This window comes from Balaenoptera borealis, assembly GCF_965194805.1.
Source record: "Balaenoptera borealis genome assembly, chromosome: 14".
In the NCBI taxonomy this organism is placed as follows: Eukaryota; Metazoa; Chordata; class Mammalia; order Artiodactyla; family Balaenopteridae; genus Balaenoptera; species Balaenoptera borealis.
The window spans coordinates 2,112,300-2,130,534 of NC_138875.1; the positions used below are offsets into that span (position 1 = coordinate 2,112,300).

At 50.3% G+C, this 18,235-nt stretch overlaps 1 protein-coding gene across 6 annotated transcripts in view; it reads left to right on the top strand.

The window, feature by feature from the left end:
• MBP (myelin basic protein) overlaps positions 1 to 18,235 on the top strand; it is a 117,327-nt gene that overhangs the window by 48,049 nt on the left and 51,043 nt on the right. For all 6 annotated transcript variants that reach the window (XM_082355155.1, XM_082355159.1, XM_082355154.1 and 3 more), the window contains one exon: positions 7,008 to 7,095. In XM_082355155.1, coding sequence (XP_082211281.1) covers positions 7,008 to 7,095 — 88 coding nt within the window. The remainder of the gene's footprint in view (positions 1 to 7,007; positions 7,096 to 18,235) is intronic.

Consider the following 18,235-nt stretch of genomic DNA (forward strand, 5'->3'; position numbering starts at 1 on the left):
CGGAGCCCATGCTAGCTCCCGGGAGTCATGGGCAGGACCGGGAGCTGAGGGGGCGACCACCCCGGAGACGGGCGACATTCCAGCACCCTGGGTGCGAGTCAACCCGTCAGGATTCCCATCGGGGACCTTCTGCCTTCCGACTCTGCAGCTGCTGTCCACCCTCTGCTTCAGTCCCCGGGTTCACACCTCCAGGGAGAAATGAGTGGGAAGAAGGATTGTGTCACAAAGCGTGTATCAGAGCAGCGAGTCCGCAAAAGCTGTCCAAAGATGCTCGCTTGTTGCCATCGCTCCTTCTGTTTCTTCTTGGAATTATCTCCCCAGCGTTATGGGAAGGCTTCTCTACCTTTCCTCTGATGAAACCAGAATCTTAAAAATATCCTCAATTCACAGGAATTTCCTAATCAGACAGCAAGAACCTCTGAGTTATGACGCTCATTTCACACTTAAGCAAAGGAAGTAGAGGAAACTTCAATTGTTTTCCCAAAGTTACTCAGCTAGCAGGTGGGGCACCTGGAGTCAAGTCCAGGAAATGGGCCTCAGAGACCCAGTTCTTAAGCTTTTGTGCAAATAACAATTTGGTGCAGCACACTATGTATGTGGCTGATCCTATGCCCCCAAACCATTTTCAGCGAATTTCTAGGTGGATTAAATCTATCAGCTACGTGAATATGGCAGAAGAGGAAAGAAAATAAATATTTGTCTTTTAGTAACATCCCCTCCACGGTGACCTCAGGTCAAAGATACGTGTGGTGCCCTGAGGAACAGCAGACAGACTTACGTGGCACTTAGATGAGGGTTATAAGGCCAGACGGTGACCGGTACCCAAAGCATCTGACCAGCCTGTGTTCTGTAAAGCAAGCCCGTGAGGCTGAAACGTGGATGAGGAGTGTGATGGATGAAGGTGTCACTGGTGAAGCCGTAATGAGATCTCTGCTGGGTTTCTTCTTTCCTCTTTAAGATGACATCAGTCAAGCATCAGATGCAGACGGAGCACAGTGTGGGAGGACGGAGGGCCGTGACCAATGCAACTTATTTTGCTAAACATCCTAAGAATTAAAAACAGTGAATCACTACGTACTTTTTTCCTAGGGTGTCTCAGAAGAAGTAAGTGTGATGCCGGCTCAGTAGGCTGGCTCACCCAGTACTAGTTTAAATGGCACTGATCTGATAGGGGTTGGCTTGATGGTTCTCTGATTTTCTTTCTGAAACGTCCATTTTGTTTACGGCATGTGAACATCCCGAGGAGGCCCCACGTCGCATTTCTCTCTGCAGCCTTGGCTCCTACTACAAGGTCCGCATGGGAATTAATGAGTGAATGGGAATACAATTAAGGAAATAGAACCAGATAAGGCTGTCCCTGCGCCTAAACCCATGATGTCCCACTCAAGTTTTATGGCATCTCATGAAATGTCTTTTTTTTAAGGTATGGCAAACTTCTCAAAATCAATTCTCACTTCTCCTTCTTTTTTTGTTAAGCAACCTGTGGTGGACCATGTCTCAAATACTAACATGAAACTGGTTTTTCAGTTTAGAATGTCACTTGTTAAATGTTTCACACCCTTCCTCTCCTGATATGTGTTTTCTAGTTTGAATCAGAACTTTTGAAAATTTTTTAACTTTTTAAAAATGTGACTGCGGTGTTTTCTTTTCCTCTCCCAGAGCTTTCTTGTTATTTTTCAGAAGTTTCTACAACGATTAGGAACTTATCCTCTGGGCCATTCATTCCTCCTAAAATTGCTACCTTGAGACCTTCAGTGTTTTAAAAAGACAAGGCTGATTAAAATCATATTTTCCTCTATACTCGTGTGTGTGTGTGTAAATAGCTGTACCAAGTAGAAGAAAATCTCTAAAAATGGCAGTGAAGCACCTGAATGATGGGGTCTGTTGCCAGAGGTTTGGGCAAGATGGTTAGAAAGTACAGCAAATTGCTTAAATCAGAGTTAATATTCTGCCAATGTTGCTGGATAATGAATCTCACTTAGAAGTATTTTAAAGTCTACATCAATAATTGTGGGAGTTTTGCTTGTTGTATTTACCTCTAAAATTCATAGGGAGAAGTAAGTGGATTCTTACATATTTAGGCTGATGGAAAGGAAAACAGGCACAAATATTTTTTTAACATCTTTATTGGAGTATAATTGCTTTACAATGGTGTGTTAGTTTCTGCTGTATAACAAAGTGAAGCAGCTATACATATACATATACCTCCATATCTCCTCCCTCTTGCGTCTCCCTCCCACCCTTCCTATCCCACCCCGCTAGGTGGTCACAAAGCACCGAGCTGATCTCCCTGTGCTATGCAGCTGCTTCCCACTAGCTATCTGTTTTACATTTGGTAGTGTATATATGTCCATGCCACTCTCTCACTTCGTCCCAGCTTACCCTTCCCCCTCCCTGTCCCCAAGTCCATTCTCTAGGTCTGCGTCTTTATTCCTGTCCTGCCCCTAGCTTCTTCAGAACCTTTTTTTTTTTTTAGATTCCATATATATGTGTTAGCATACGGTATTTGTTTTTCTCTTTCTGACTTACTTCACTCTGTATGACAGTCTCTAGGTCCATCCACCTCACTACAAATAACTCAGTTTCGTTTCTTTTTATGGCTGAGTAATATTCCATTGTATATATGTGCCACATCTTCTTTATCCATTCGTCTGTCGATGGGCATTTAGGTTGCTTCCATGTCCTGGCTATTGTAAATAGAGCTGCAATGAACATTGTGGTACATGACTCTTTTTGAATTATGGTTTTCTCAGGGTATATGTCCAGTAGTGGGATTGCTGGGTCGTATGGTAGTTCTATTTTTAGTTTTTTAAGGAACCTCCATACTGTTCTCCATAGTGGCTGTATCAATTTACATTCCCACCAGCAGTGCAAGAGGGTTCCCTTTTCTCCACACCCTCTCCAGCACTTACTGTTTGTAGATTTTTTGATGATGGCCATTCTGACCGGTGTGAGGTGATACCTCATTGTAGTTTTGATTTGCATTTCTCTAATGATTAGTGATGTTGAGCATCCTTTCATGTTTTTGTTGGCAATCTGTATATCTTCTTTGGAGAAATGTCTATTTAGGTCTCTGCCCATTTTTGGATTGGGTTGTTTGTTTTTGTGCTATTGAGCTGCATGAGCTGCTTGTAAGTTTTGGAGATTAGTCCTTTGTCAGTTGCTTCATTTGCAAATATTTTCTCCCATTCTGAGGGTTGTCTTTTCTTCTTGTTTATGGGCACAGATATTATGAAGAAATCATAACAGCTTGAAATGCACTCAGATACTTACAGTCACAGACACAATTTAAGAATCAGAACGCACTGGGACAAGGACACTCAGGGAAGGTCCAGGTCATAGGCCTGACTGTCTTGTATGTCTGAGGATTTTATTGCGTTTTATAACTTACAGGACGCTCTTATTTCTTTATCATGAAAATTCCATTACATTGGACACACATCACCTTGATTTTGTTTGTGTTGCTTTTGGACATTTTACATATTGAAAATGTGTTATTTATGAGGATTTTAAAAAATTAATTTATTTATTTTTGGCTGCGTTGGGTCTTCGTTGCTGCACACGGGCTTTCTCTAGTTGCAGCGAGCGGGGGCTACTCTTTGTTGTGGTGCGCGGGCTTCCCATTGCGGTGGCTTCTCATGTTGCGGAGCACGGGCTGTAGGTGTGCAGGCTTCAGTAACTGTGGTACGTGGGCTCAGTAGTTGTGGCTCGCGGGCTCTAGAGGGCAGGCTCAGTAGTTGTGGCACACAGGCTTAGTTGCTCCGCGGCATGTGGGATCTTCCCGGACCAGGGCTCGAACCCGTGTCCCCTGCATTGGCAGGCGGATTCTTAACCACTGCACCACCAGGGAGGCCCAAGGATGTTTTTTATATTTGTGGAATAGCAACAGTATCAGGTCTCAGACACAAGCTTTGTATTTGGACAGAAATTAGTCTGTAAATATCCCAGGGCAACAGGTACTTTCCCCATAGCCTCGTGCACCATGATGTGGAGGAGAGAGGTTTACTCAGCTAGAGGCTTGACTGAGAAGGGAGAAGATGGGAGGAGGTGGGGGTTCGTGGTCCTGCCTGTATCACCACTCGGGGCTGCATCTGTGGCCACTTTCTTTCTTTATTTATCTTTTAATTAATTAATTAATTAATTTATTTATTTATTATTTTTGGCTGTGTTGGGTCTTCGTTTCTGTGCGAGGGCTTTCTATAGTTGTGGCAAGCGGGGGCCACTCTTCATCGCGGTGCGCGGGCCTCTCACTATCGCGGCCTCTCTTGTTGCGGAGCACAGGCTCCAGATGCGCAGGCTCAGTAGTTGTGGCTCACGGGCCCAGTTGCTCCGCGGCATGTGGGATCTTCCCAGACCAGGGCTCGAACCCGTGTCCCCCGCATTGGCAGGCAGATTCTCAACCACTGCGCCACCAGGGAAGCCCTGTGGCCACTTTAACGTGCGGATGTTCTGTTGCCTCAGCCCAGAAGGCTGTGTAAGGCGTGGGCGTAAGACGCAAGATGCCTCTTCGCCACGATGCCATTCCAGCCTTTTTTTTTTTTTTCAAGTTCTTCACAGAAGGTTTATTGGTTCCTCTTGGAAAGGGCCCCCTCCCACCGTCTGTCCAGGAGCTGCCTTTGAAGCCGGTTCTGGGTTCCCCCAGCTCTGGGTCGACCATTTTGTTCCCCGAGCATCTGAGTCCCTGGCAGACGGCGTTCACTCGGGGTCGGCAGGCACCAGGTTGCTCTGGAAGAGTTTAAGGATGTGGCTCTCGATAACCTGTTGCACTTTCCTACGTCCCAGTGCCACGGCGATGTGAGACGCAGGATGTCTCTTCGCCGTGATGCCATTCCAGCCTCAGCAGTGGAGATGGGGAGGTTGTGTGACCATGCTGTCCGCCTCCACTCATGAAAGCAAAGCGATTTGCTTTAAAGACCTAGCTTTTCCTCTGAACCTGAAGCACCATCATCCCTGACACTCCACGCTGTTTCACTAACCACCGAGAGAGAAAACACTGTCAGTTCTAGTTGGAAGATGCTGATGATTTGTAAGGAGCATCCTGATTTTAAAATGTGGAAAAACATATCCACAACGATTTACAATGGCAGCTAAATTGTATTTAATTAATTACTTCTCCAATAAAGCTTATTATTTTGTAGTTAGTGAAGGATATGCTACTGACACCAGCCTAGAAGGGAGATGTGAAACAAACACATATGATAGGAATTTATGATGATGAAAGAATCTACCAAGAAATGCCTTCTCTTCCAAGTTTTACTCTCCTCTAAAAATAAATAGGTAGACATGAAAAAATACATACTACACCACCTTTGGCTCCCTCTGCTGAAACAGAAGTTATCTATTTTAAACTATTCTTAAACAGCATAAAATTGAAGTTTTCTCTCCAGCACTTGCTAGATACCAGGCACTGTGCCCGGTTTGGGGCTAGAAAGATTTATCAGGCAAGGCCCCCGTTCTCAAGAAGTTTACAGTGTGGTGGAGAGACAGAGAAATAAACAGACGGGGCGTTTGTGATGGTGTCTGCAGTAGAGACCAGCTCAGATCTATGGCTGGGGGGACAGGAAGGGGGCTGGGGGCAGGGAAGCCACTGAGGTGGGGATGGGGGCTGGGTGAGGTCAAAGTTCCCAGAGGCTCTGACCTCTCTGCCTGGACCACCCCCCCACAAGGTCAGGAGGTAGGGTGTGGTCCAGACAGAGAGATTGGTCTGGAAAAAAGTGATGCAAAGTAAGCGTGGAGACCAGAGTACGAAGCGGCGGACCCTCTTGTGCATCTGGCCAAGTTAGGCACTGTCTTTAAAAGATTATGGTGTGACTCGTTCAGCCTCCAGAAATGTATCTTGTGCAACGTTGGGTAGGCGAGCAAGGCTTAAGGCAGCATTGGGCATAACTGAAGACGACGCAGCAGGGTGCAGTGTCCCCAGAGGGAGGCTGGTCACCCGGCAAGAGAGATGGAGAGAGGTGCCAGGTCCCTGCCGACCAGGGCAGCGTGGGCAGTGCTGCGTGTCCTGGGGGACACGATCTCCAGGACTCCTGCTTAAGTGACAAAGCAAGAAGCAGAGCAGCGTCCAGAGTGTGATGGCATTTACGTAAAGGTAAAAAGGAGGAAGAAGGGAGTGAACTTGTGCCATGGCTTAACTGTGCCCAGACTGTTTTGGAGGAAGACAGAAGCTGGAAGCACATCCACAGGGGAGGTGGGCGGCCGGGAGGTACCCTGGGATCCCGCCATTGTCACCATGGCCCTCGCAGCGCCCTCTGAATTTGATGTCAAGTGCAAGCGTTCCGTATGAAAATAATTAAATAAACTTGATTTCGAGTAGAAACTGAACCGTATCTACTCTGTGCACTTAAAATTTTAAACTCAAATAGCACCCTGGGGTTCCATAAAAAAGCAGAAGGGAGTCGGGTGGGAGGGGAGTGAAGAAAGCTCACCTCTGAGGGTGCAGATTCCCAGAGGAACGAGGGCGGAGGTGGGTGCCCAAGCCCAGGCCTGTGGCCCGGCCCAGCCCACGTGGCGCCTGCCACTTCCCTCAGCTGGCCAGCTGGGCCGAGGACGTTTGCATCATTCCTGCCCCTGCAAGGGGCTCTCCCCCAGGGCTGTCCTGCCCGGCTGCCACTGAGCAAAGTTGGAATTCAGGGGAGTCAGGTTTGGTGTCAATTTCATCCCGCGCTTTAAACTCACAGCCCGAAACAGCGACCAAGTGGACAGGCTCCTGAAATACATGGGATGATGTTTAGCTCGTTTAGTTTAATAACTTCAATTTCTTTTGTATGAAAGTATATCCACTGGAGCAAGAGAATGCTTGCGTGCTCAGGCAGAGAAAACGAGCCAGAATTCAGAATCCTCCACAGAACACACACCCTGAATTGAGATTCCATCTCATACCTTGAAGACAGACATGAAAATGTGTTTATTGGCTCCAAAATGTATCAAGAGAAGAATGCATTAAAGCTTCCTGTTGATAAAACACTATATCTTAAGAAAGGGTTGTTTTGTGTTGTTTTTTCCAGGATGGTGAAACTAACAGAGGAGAATCTGAAAAAAAGAGAAACCTTCGTGACCTTTCCCGGGAGACCTCAGAAGACAATGACGTGTTTGGTACGTAATATAATAATTAGAAGATGTGATTTCATATGAGAATCGTGCGCAAACACTTTCTCATTTGGAGAAGGTCTTAATTTTTTTAATTACGTGAGTAATCCGTGAATCTGTTCTCATTATTAGAAATGCAGCCTCTATAGAAACCTGGAGGCCAAGCCCGCTCCATCGGCCTTCTGGGAACGTCCATTCGTTCTCCCCGATGGGACCGCCCTGGCCGCCCATGGTAGCCGTCCTCATCTTGTTTTTGCTTTTGGTTTTGTTTCGCATGCCTTTTTGTACCCACAGACACCGGACATTTCCCAGATTTTCCCTTGCTATATGCTATGTCTCTAATCATCTACTTGATCAATTGGGTGTGGGCATTGGGAGGCCAAGCAGTTCTGGTAAAAAAAATAGCTAACAAGGACGGGAAATAGTCCCAGAGCCTGGATACGGTGGTGTTTATTTTAACTACGAAGAGTGACTCAGGAGGTGTTGGGAAATGTGTTTTCTGTAAAAGTTTACTTTTTCATCACCCTAGAGATAGAGGTTGCCTCTCACCCCAGGAGTGAACGGGCAGGTGCCCACCCATTCCTGTATTAATGCTGTTGGGTCCACCTCTGCCGCGTGACAGTGACCCTCGATTACTTGCCCAGCGTCACAGGCCAAACTGGAACACGAGCAGACCTGCCCGTGGGCATCGCTCTTTTCTCCACGTATTCGTATTCCTGGAGTGTGAGGACCGAACGCCAGACCCTGAGGTCTCATTTATCAAAACTAGAGGGCCCGGTTTTCTCGCTGCTAAGATAAGCCTTGGCCACAGTCAGCCCAGCCTGCAGGTCTGACACTCAAGGAACAAGGCCTCCCCACCGTATTCCTGGCCTGGTCTCTGCTTATTTCTGGAAAGGGTTTCTTTACGCTTCCCTTGTCAGGCAGGAAAATCCATCCCAGTTTTCTTTGTTCCTGATTTACCTGCTCTTTTTGAAAAATGCTTTCCTTCTCTATAATTCCTTCCTTCTTGAGCAGAACACATAATTACAGAAGTACCGCTGCCCACTTTTTCAGTGTCATAAGCTTCCATGAAAATCAACGTAACCCCAAGGCCCAGAGACAAAACACTGAGGATTAGTTAGATGGAAATCAGACAGGAAATCAGTTACTCTCTCCCGGATTCTACCTGCTTCACGATGATTTCCATAGGGATTTTTTGGACCTGAACACAGTCCAACGCCTCTAGGTAGTGGGGTTTCCACTCCTTAGGGGCAGAGGAAGGAGTAGAGGATGGCATCCTGGCTTGGAGAGTAGCGTGTGGCCTTTGGACTAGAGAGGGAGGCACGTCTGTCAGTGACTTTAACGCTAAATCTGCCTGTAAACCTCTAAGATAAAGGTGCCTTTAGCCCTGTATTCCAACTGCATACGTGTATAAACACATAAAAGAGAATGACAAAGTAGAAATGTCCATAGTTAGGTGCTATATATGAATAAGAGTAAGTTTTAGAATTTTTTTTTGGCTAAGCTTACTTATATTTAAAGCAAGCATCATATTTATCATTCCCCAGGTCTACCACTTTTAGGATTATTCGAAACAATGTCAGCCAGTCTTTTACTGTCAGATACACACACACACACACACACACACAACACAATTATATTGCATGTATATAGTACCTGTATGACATAGCATGAAAAAGATCTATAATAAGCCTTTTCCTTAAGTTATAAACATGGTGTAATTCCTGAAGAACTTTTAAAGGCAGCCCTCTTTAACCTTCTCAAATGCATACTCAATTTGGAGAATTTTTGTATTATCTGGAGTTGAATGTGAAAGCCAATGGAAATGCAGATGTTTCAGTGCTGTCACAAAGTTAGATTTGCCTTTTACCGGGAAGAATAATGCCACAAGCCAGCTTCTGCCTGTCTTGTCTACTGTGACTTTGCGGTGCCTTGGACGCTAAGACAGGCTGGAATATCTGCTGACTGGAGGTACCGCTCCCAGGCCAAGCTCTCAGCCCATCAGCGCGATTAGGGAGTGGTTCCCTAATCGTCACCTTCAGGGCATTGCAGCTGGTGCCGCTGAGTCACAGCAGAGGGGAAGCGTGACCACGAGTGAGGGTGACCCGGGACACCTCCTGGGCTCCACTGCTCTGTGCTCTACCATCCTGAGTCACACGGACGTGGGCCCTGCAGAGCCGTCAGGCGTCTGCTTTTGAACTTCATAGTCTCCCACTCCTAACGCTTTCCTGGGGTCCAAAGCCACCACAGTCTAAAGGTGCAGAGTGATGAGGGGAAAAGAGGCTGAAATAATCTTGGCTCTCCATCTTGACAATCTACTTTCAGAGGAAATATGTACGATTTCCTTTTAAATCCTGAAGTGTTGTACAAATGTCACTCGACGTGAAATCAGCGGCTCCCTCCCACTTTACAAAAAGGTCTTTCCCTGACTAGACAGAAATTCCCCGAATCTAAGAGGAAACGACGCTTTCGCGATGTTCCATGAACCACGAGTCACCAGCAGGCACTTAACGATACTCGTCAGGCTCCTGGTCATCATTCTGTCCATGTGTCAGCAGAATTGGGGGCAGGTGAGGGATGTGGGGAGGGCCATTAGCCTTCCCCTAACCCACGTCTTCAGGACACTCGTACTCAGGGTCTCGGTGGAGGTTGGGAAGGCCAGCTTTGCGAGAGTCCTGCAAGGCGTCCCGACTGGGGACTGTTCTGGAGAGTCCAGAGGCTCTGTGGGCGGCGCTGAGCCCCGCACAGGTGCCTGAGTCACTGGCTCACGTGCCTGATGCATGAGTTGCATAACTTAAACCAGGGGAACTTCCTCCGTGTGTGGTGAACGCCTTAGGACTGACTTGGCAACGCGCTTAAGAGTTTTATTTACTTTTTCGTTCTCTGGGAAAGTTTCACTGAAGGATTTAGATCTAAGTAATAACTCATTGGAGCGCACTTGTAAATCTCCTGTAATTTCTCCTCTGACTCTGGGGCGTTACACTTGGGGAGTTTTGCCTGGTCACCCAAAGAGGAAGGAAACATCTTAGGGCTCGGGAGCCCTACAAGAACCGCGTGCTGTCTGGGCTTTGGGGAACCAGGGTGTTTTGCGGTGGGACAGTTGCTGAGCTTTTTCTGGAACCTCACAGCCACACACATGGCACAAGCTAGCCCTGCCATTTGAAATCCAGGTAGGAAGGAAGGTGGGCCTTCACCGCCAGCCCCCTCCCCCTCCCCCAGAGCTAAAGCAGGGGGCTAAAGCAGGGGCAGGTAATTCAGCCGAGGTGAGCAAAAGCCCTAGGTCTCCCTAACTGTACCCACGAAGGAGCGAGGTCTCCAAGAGAGGGCACCCCTGCTCTTTCCAGAGCAGCTGTGGATCCTTCCAGATGCGACCCTCATCTCAAAAGTCAGAGCGGAGGGCTGAGTGCCTGTCACATTGGGTGAACGCTGGTGCAGCTCCACAGGGTCATAGGATTGTGAGAAGCGGCCGCGCGTCGGGTCAGAGCACTTTACACAGCTAAGCCACGTGCGCGTCGCAGGGAAGGGCAAAATCCTGTGAAAGTCACTAGTTCACTGCTCAGATAATGGAAGGAGAATTGTCGATGTTTAATGTTTAGGGGGAAAGCATTCATATTAGAAACATTTGCGTGTATGTCTAACTATATAATTATAAAGTATATAATATTATATGTTATTAATTATATTATTATATTTTTAAGTGGATAGAAGTATATATATATGAATGCATATATGTGTGTCTTTATTTCACAAGGCTTGAGTTAACTTGCAATAAGAAAAAGAAACAAAATACAAAAACACGTAAAGCGGAGATGAAGTAAGGCCGCACGTACATTTGTTGACTGTATAGCAGTTGCTGTGTTGAACTTATTTAACCTGTAGTTTCCCAGCTGCCCGATGGAAAGTGAGACCTCGTCAGCTTTTCCTTTTACACAGGACATAGCCTCCCCCTACCCCCATGATTTAGCTCTGTGGTTTGGGGCAATGTACTCCCTCATCTTTCTGTGTCTTGGTTTCCTCACCAGCACGTAGGGGTGATAACAGAGCTGCCCGTGAGAAATAAACAAGCTGACACCTGTGTGTCACTCCCGTCGGCCACGTGACAGCTGTTATCAGACAGATGCCCGCATGTGCTCCTCAAAGGAAGCAAAGCTGTAGTTAACACACTGTCAGAATGTTTTCTTGTTTAAATTTTTATCACAGATGATCACGTGGTCGTCAAGGACCTCAAGGTGTTTTTATGGCATATTGGTGATTCGTTTCATATGCAAATGGAAATAAACTGAATGAGCTTCCTTGCAGCTTGGAGCCCATTCAAGGCTCGTGTCTCTACCTGTGACCTGGTGTATCATTCCCGCCACACCCCGAGGCAGCTCAGCCTCCAGGGAGGAGAAGTGGGTGCCCCTCATGATGGGGAGGACCTGTGAGAACGTGTGTGGCCTGAGATAATGCTCGGCCAAGTTTGGAAGATACTGTGCCACAGACAGATCTTTTCCCTGAGAATTTTCACGTAGCGTTTAAAAAGAAAAAAAGTTGCATTTTTTGTTTGCTTGTTTCCAAGAACCTTCCACAAGGAAATCTTTTTGAGATGCTATTTTAGGTAATATTTTATTTAATATATTCTGATTATTGGATTAAGTTACAAAATCAGTAAGTAGCAGTCATTACTGATGTAAAATTCTATCTCAACTCAGTAACGAACATAGGCGAGGGACCCACTCTGTCCTGCCCTGCAAACTCCTGTTTAACTGTCCCTCCCCAGATATAATCAATGCCCTTCAGAAATGATCATTGCACAGCCTTTTTCCTGAGAATATTTGATGGTAGCCTTAATGTATTGCTAATTGTGATTCAGCTGTTGCCTGAGGTCTTCTATTCTTATCTAGACAAGTGATAGAATCGATACTGTATAAGGGCGTCTTTGGGGTGGATAAAAATCATAGAATCAAAACCAGAAGTTGAGAACTTGAAGGAATATTAGAATCCATCTTATCCGCCTGGTCATTGTGTCGATGAGGGTCTGACCGCCAGGACAGTGAAGACAGAGGCCTGGGGACACAAAGGCAAGGTTGCCGCCCAGGGTCCCTGGCCCTGCTCTGAGCCCCACCAGGAAAACAGTGGCTTGTCCTGGATGGCCCTTGGGGAACAGAGACGCCTCTCATTTGACAGATAGGTTAAAACAGTGGAACATCGTAACACGTTATTATCTCTCTGCGCATTTGAGTGAAAATGAACGACGCTTTGTGTCTTTCAAGTACGCGTTTGCCTATCTGCGCTGCCTGGTTGTAGTTCCCGCGCAGCCCTCCGGGGGCGCACTCTTCCCGCTCTCAGTGTGTGTATTTCCGGCCGAAGCCCCCCTGCTCCCAGCGGTGCTCAGGTGATGCTCCCGCGGTGCGCCGAGGCGTGTCCACGGCCAGCGGAACGTCGGCTCTACTCGGCAGCCTCTGCGGCGGCAGGAGCTGCCGGACAGATGTCTTGGCGTCCAGGATTATCTTGTTTCTCGAGTGAGGCCGTACCATCTAGTAGCTGGGAGCGTGGACCCAGACCTCCGGGCCGGGTCCTCAGCCTTTCTCTCTGCGCTTCCGGTTCCCCTGTGTGGATGGGGATCCCAGTACCGCTGAGCTCCGGGCTGTCGTGAGGGAGCATCGGAGTTGCACCGTGCAGGGGGCGGCGGTGCGGGTGAGCAGGGCAGGTGCAGAGCGCGGGCAGGCGGCGTGGCCCTCAGCCCCTCCATCGCGGCCGGGGGCGGGGGGTGCCTGCCCGGATTGCTGCCTTCTCCCAAGGGCCCGGCCTCTCAAGTGAAGCCCCCGGTGACCTTTAATAGTCCACGTACATATGTGGTATTCGATGGTACGTACAATGTTTAGATTAAATGTGCGTACCTGCGCGCTGGTTTCCTCTTTCTCTGGGTTTTCTGCTCTGAGCCTCATTTTCCTGAAGATGAAATAGATCATCAGAGGGAAACGGCAGAAGGGAAGGGCCCAGTGAAAACTCACCGACGTCTCAGGAATCTGAGCGCTAACGTCTCCTGGCCCTTTCCCGCGATGGGGTGTGTTGCCAGTGCGGTGCTCTGGTCCCTCGTGTCCCAGCACCTGAACAAGCCCACCTCACTGAGCGGACACTGACCCGGCACCTTCCACGTCATGTGGTCCAAGCCACCATCAGGGCTCACCTGGATTCCCTCAGGAGCCCTGGCTTCCATCCTGCCGCGCGCACGCCCACCGTCTGTTCTCAACGCCCCTGCTCAGAGCCCTCCCGCCCTCCCCGTGGTCTGTAGGGCCCTGCGGGCCGGCACCCCTCCGACGGCACCTCGCACCCTCCCTTGTCTCCTCCCCCTCCTGCTTGCTGTTCCTGGAGCGCAGGGCCTTTGCACGGGCTGCACCCTCCTCCTGGGATGCTGAACCCGCATGACCAGCCCACTTAGAAGAGAGCTGCATTAGGACAGTTAGGCTGTGCCGACCTCCCAAACGAGCTCCCAGGCCTCAGAGCTCCATGTCGTAACTTCACCCACGTCCCGGCCCAGCAAGGACAGGCAGGAGGCCCCCTGTCGGCAGTGACTCGGAGGCCCGGGCTGCTTCCATCTGTGGGGCGGGGAGCCAGAGGCACGTCCCCTGAGGGGGACAGCGTCCATCACATCCGCTGAGGTTCCATGGGCCAGAAGTAGTCACGGGACCCCATCGCATGACCCAGTCTGGCTGCCAGGGACCGAGAGGAGGGGAGTGGAGGCGGCCTCAGCTCCAGCACCTGCTGCGGCTCTCGAACGGGTGTCTGCAGCTTGTGTGTTGTCTGCCCCCCGACTGCCCCGAGCCAAGGCCCTCGTAGGAGCTCGTCAGCATCTGCCGATGACGGAGGGTTGGGTGGGACGCCACCTCCACCTGCAGCCTGTTCCCTCCTCTCACTAAGACACCTTTGCAAACTGCTGATTTTCACCAGAAGTGCCCCCCAGATCGTGTGACCTCAGGCCTGAGCTCTTTCTTCCTGAGAAGTTCTGCCTCTGGGCCGCTGCTGAGCGAGAGGTGTACGGAAGAGGGCCAGGCGGGTGGGAGGAGCCCGGGGTCCAGTTGCTGCCTGGTGTCTCCTGGCACGGCTGAGCATGTCCCCTGGGCACCCGCAGCGCCAAGACCGGGATGAGGGCTGTGGTTCGCGAGGGAGTGAGGCTCCCAGTGCACGGCGAGCTGGGAGGGCATCAGCCGGCGCCGGCGATCGGAGTCGCAGAGGCCACAGCTGGCCGTCCAGGCTCTTCCCCCACTGGTCCTGGCCTTCAAAATAGAATGTGCTGCCGAGAGTCACTTGAGGCCAGCAGAGTCACAATAGGGCAACAGAACCATTTCCAGAACAAAAGGGGAATACAGGCCGTAGGATGGCACAAACTGCAGCTGTGATGGGCTTGGCCAGCAGAAGGCACCGTGTCCCAGCCGGGACCCGGGGACTCGGAACCACCGTGGCCCTGCCCGTGGACCCTTCCCCTCACCCACTGCCACAGGCGAGCCTGCTGTGTCTTGGGTCCCCAGCTTGAAAGCACCCATATTGGCTTCCATCAGGAAAAGTGACTGTTTCCAATTTCCACCTCAAGCCAGCCTGAATTTGTAACGTGGCCCTGGGAGCTGGCGTGTGGCCGGGGCGCTGTCACCTCCGAGTCCCCGGCCAGTGGCCCCGGCAAACCCGAGGACAGTCCGCCTCGAGGGCGGAGCAGGTCGAGGGCACCTTTCCCAGCCGGACCCTCCTCCTCCGCCTTTGGCCAGTTCAGGAGATGGCCGTGGCCTTGCTTGTACTTACTTCAATGGGAGAGGGGCGCCTGCGTCCTTCACGAAGCTTTGAAGGGTGAGCCTCACCTTCCCTCGTTCCCACCAAGGCCATTACTATGAACACTGTCTAACTGAAGAAAGAACGTCTTCCGAAAGGCGCGTGAGGCATCTTGCCGCGCTCTGGTCCTACGGGCGCCGCAGGCCAAACGCAAGCCGCTTCCTCACCTCCCCCAGCCCTTACCCATCGAACCAAAACTGGTCCTGCCCCGTCCACACCCGCATGACTGAGTCCTGCTGGCCACGTGCGGTCTGCCCCGGGGATGTTAGGTGTGACAGATCAGGAGGGCTGTCACTGGCCGTCACTGCTCACCTCTGTCTCCCAGGGGTGAGGGGACCGTGGTGGCCACCCTGCGCCTCGACACCTGAAGGGTTAAGGGGAAATCGGCCCTGGGTTCGGCCCAGGCTCCTTGTCCTGGGTCACCCTCCCTGTATGAGTCCAGATCCAGGGATGGAGACGCAGCCCCACACCTGTTCCTGCAGGTGACCTAGCCGTACCTGAGCTGGGGCGACAGTGGCAGGTGGGCTTGTACCGTAGACCCTGGATATGACTCAGCTTGGCAGCTTTCATGTTGTCATTAGAGAGGTGACAGGCAGTCAGAGGTGTTCCTGTCATTCCCCAGCAAGTGAGCTCTAGGTAAATTGCTGTGATTTAGGCACATGAATATTGGAATGTTTTGTTAGTAGACTTTTTGCATCCAGGCCATTTTTATTTCACGGCTACAATATAATCATTTTCCAAGTTATATGAAATTTACATTAAGAAGGTACTCCTTCTGCCTTCTTTCCTGTCTCTCTAACAGCCAGGGCCCTACCCGGATAGTTGTATTTTACACACTATCTTAATTAACTTGAAAATTGCCTCTAGCTGAAATTTTGTATTTAAGTTGCTTCAAAAAATCGTGTCTTAATGTTTCCTTTCTCTCTCTGGAATCTTTGATAAGAACCAAAGACGCTGTGGCCCAGGGTTATAAGCGGAGGTCCCGTAACTGGAAGGCAACTGTGTACCAGCATCTGATTTGCCGCAGGTGGGGGGACAGGGCGACAGGAGCCTTGCCTCCAGGTGATGGATAACCTGTGATGGCGCGCTTGGACAGCAGCTGCCCCGGTGCCGTACGGCCTCTAGGGTAGGCCTCGTGGACGGTCTGTCTTTCTGGGAAGCAAGTGCAGTTCCAGCCACAGAGAAACGGAGTTTGACTCACATGCACGTCCACTCACACTCATTCCCATAAACACTCTCCTTGTCTCACGCTCATGCTAACGCACACACTCACACACTCGGTCAGGCACACTCTCACACACGCACACAGGGGAAGGCAGGGCCGGAGGGAGGGAGGGGCGGCCCCACGTCCGGGCCCCGGGGTGGGCGCGCTGCTCGGCTGCAGGCTCACTGGTGGGGACCGTGGGGACCGTGGGGACCACACATCTTCACTTGCGCGTGAGGAAGGTCGGGGCAGCTGCGCCCGGCTGGGTGTTGTTGGCAGAATCTTCCTGGCAGTTTCCTCGCGGGCAGTTGTTTGTTTGTAACTAAAGATGGGAGGGCTGGGTACCTTCAGGAAGATCCCGGGAGCCGTCTCCCGAGGGTGGACTTCAGGGAGCGGGGAGTGTAGCATTACTGTGCTTGCTGAGATGCCTGTAAAGGACGGGGCGGCGCCTTCCGGGGGGACTTGGAGATCCTGCCAGTGTGTCTCTCTTGGGCCGCAGTTTCCGGTCCTGGCTCCTCTGGTCCCCAGGGGTCTGCCTCGCGGTTTCGGGGCTGCTGTCCAGTCCTCAACGTCGTTCTCACTCACCTTCGGTGACATTGAATTAAAGAAGTGAACCCCTGAGATGATGAGGGGTGGGACGCCAGGCTGGGGGCAGCGGGAGAACAAAAAGGAAAGTTTCAAAACCAGTTCGGGGAGGGAGGGATGCGTGGGTCTGACTCTGAGCCTCGGGGTCAAAGGTGGCCCCAGGCCCCTGGGCAGTGAAGGGTGTGACCCGACCCCGGGAGCACTTTGGGTTCCATACTTTCCCTTTAAAGGATTAGGCGCCTGGGGTGACCAGCTGCACTCTGACACACTCACAGAGACATCCCTTGAAATACGGTGCAGAACTGGCATAAGTTCTTCCTGCGCTGGAACTTCTAAGCCATTCAAATAGGAGCATTTATTCAGAAGTAGCCGGGAGGTGTATGTGCAGCCGGGTTCCAGGACCCAGACAGCTGCCTCTGAACAGAGACTAATACTCAGCAAAGCTCAGAGAGGGGATAGTGTGCAAGCTGACATGTAATAAAAAATAAAGAGAATGCCATCGTTGTGCTTCAGAAAGCCAGTGTCTTCAAAATTATAAAATATCATCTACAGTTTTCAAATCTCTTATATTTTTGCGACTGCTTCTCTCTTCAGCGCAATGCTTGAGGCAGGAGACGAATCTTCTGTCCCAGATCCATGTCAGTGAGTAACTCCCAAGTTTGGAAGTATCTCCCTGGGACAGGAGTGCCTTGGGGATGTGTAACTTCTGGAGGCCAAGAGAGGAGCTGGAAGATGGAGACACTGCTTATCAAAGTCTGTCACTTGTGTCGTTGCTGCTGTCACTCCACTAAAGAACGTCAACAAGGACAAACCCTGCACTTAGCAAGAGGGCAAAACAGCACTCATTTCCATGGCTACACAAGAGAGCGTCCTTTGGTCGCTAGTTAACCAGTGACAGTAACTCTAGCACATCCCAGGCCCCACTGAGCCACCTCAGGTGGTTTTTCCTCTAAACTTGTAGGAACGTCAAGAGACAGAAAATAAAACCAGCCTTTGCTTTGTTAGGGTTTGAACAGACACCAGACTCTTAAACCCTCAATCTCCGTAATGCATGGCACAGGGATTGTTTTCTTATTTTGAAATAAGAATTACTCATTCCACAAATATTTACTGAGCCATTTCTATGCGCCAGGCGTGGTCTCAGTGCAGGGGTGCAGCAGTGAGCAAAGCAGAAAACCCTGCCCTCGCGGACATGACTCTTGACCTGGGTTCGCATCCTGAATCTACTGCTTAGTAAATGTGTGGGTCTTGTTTTGACCTCGCTGACCCTCGGTATTTACAGCTGTAAAATGGGGATTGTGATACCTGTGATGTAGCGATGGGGGGCCGGGGCGGGGGGCGGGCGCAGGAGGTCCAGTAGAGACAAGTACCAGTAAAAGACCTCACACAAGAGTCTGTAAGGATGAAGCTCACTTTTCCTCCTTTCCGTCTTCTTCCGCTTGGCGTGGAGCCTCTGTGTCGCACCCCGACTTCCTTAACCAGGAATCAAAGCTTCTGAGGGTTCTGTCCCTGTCTTTCCTTTACTGATGTGTCAGCCCCCGACTGTGGAGGCAGGAC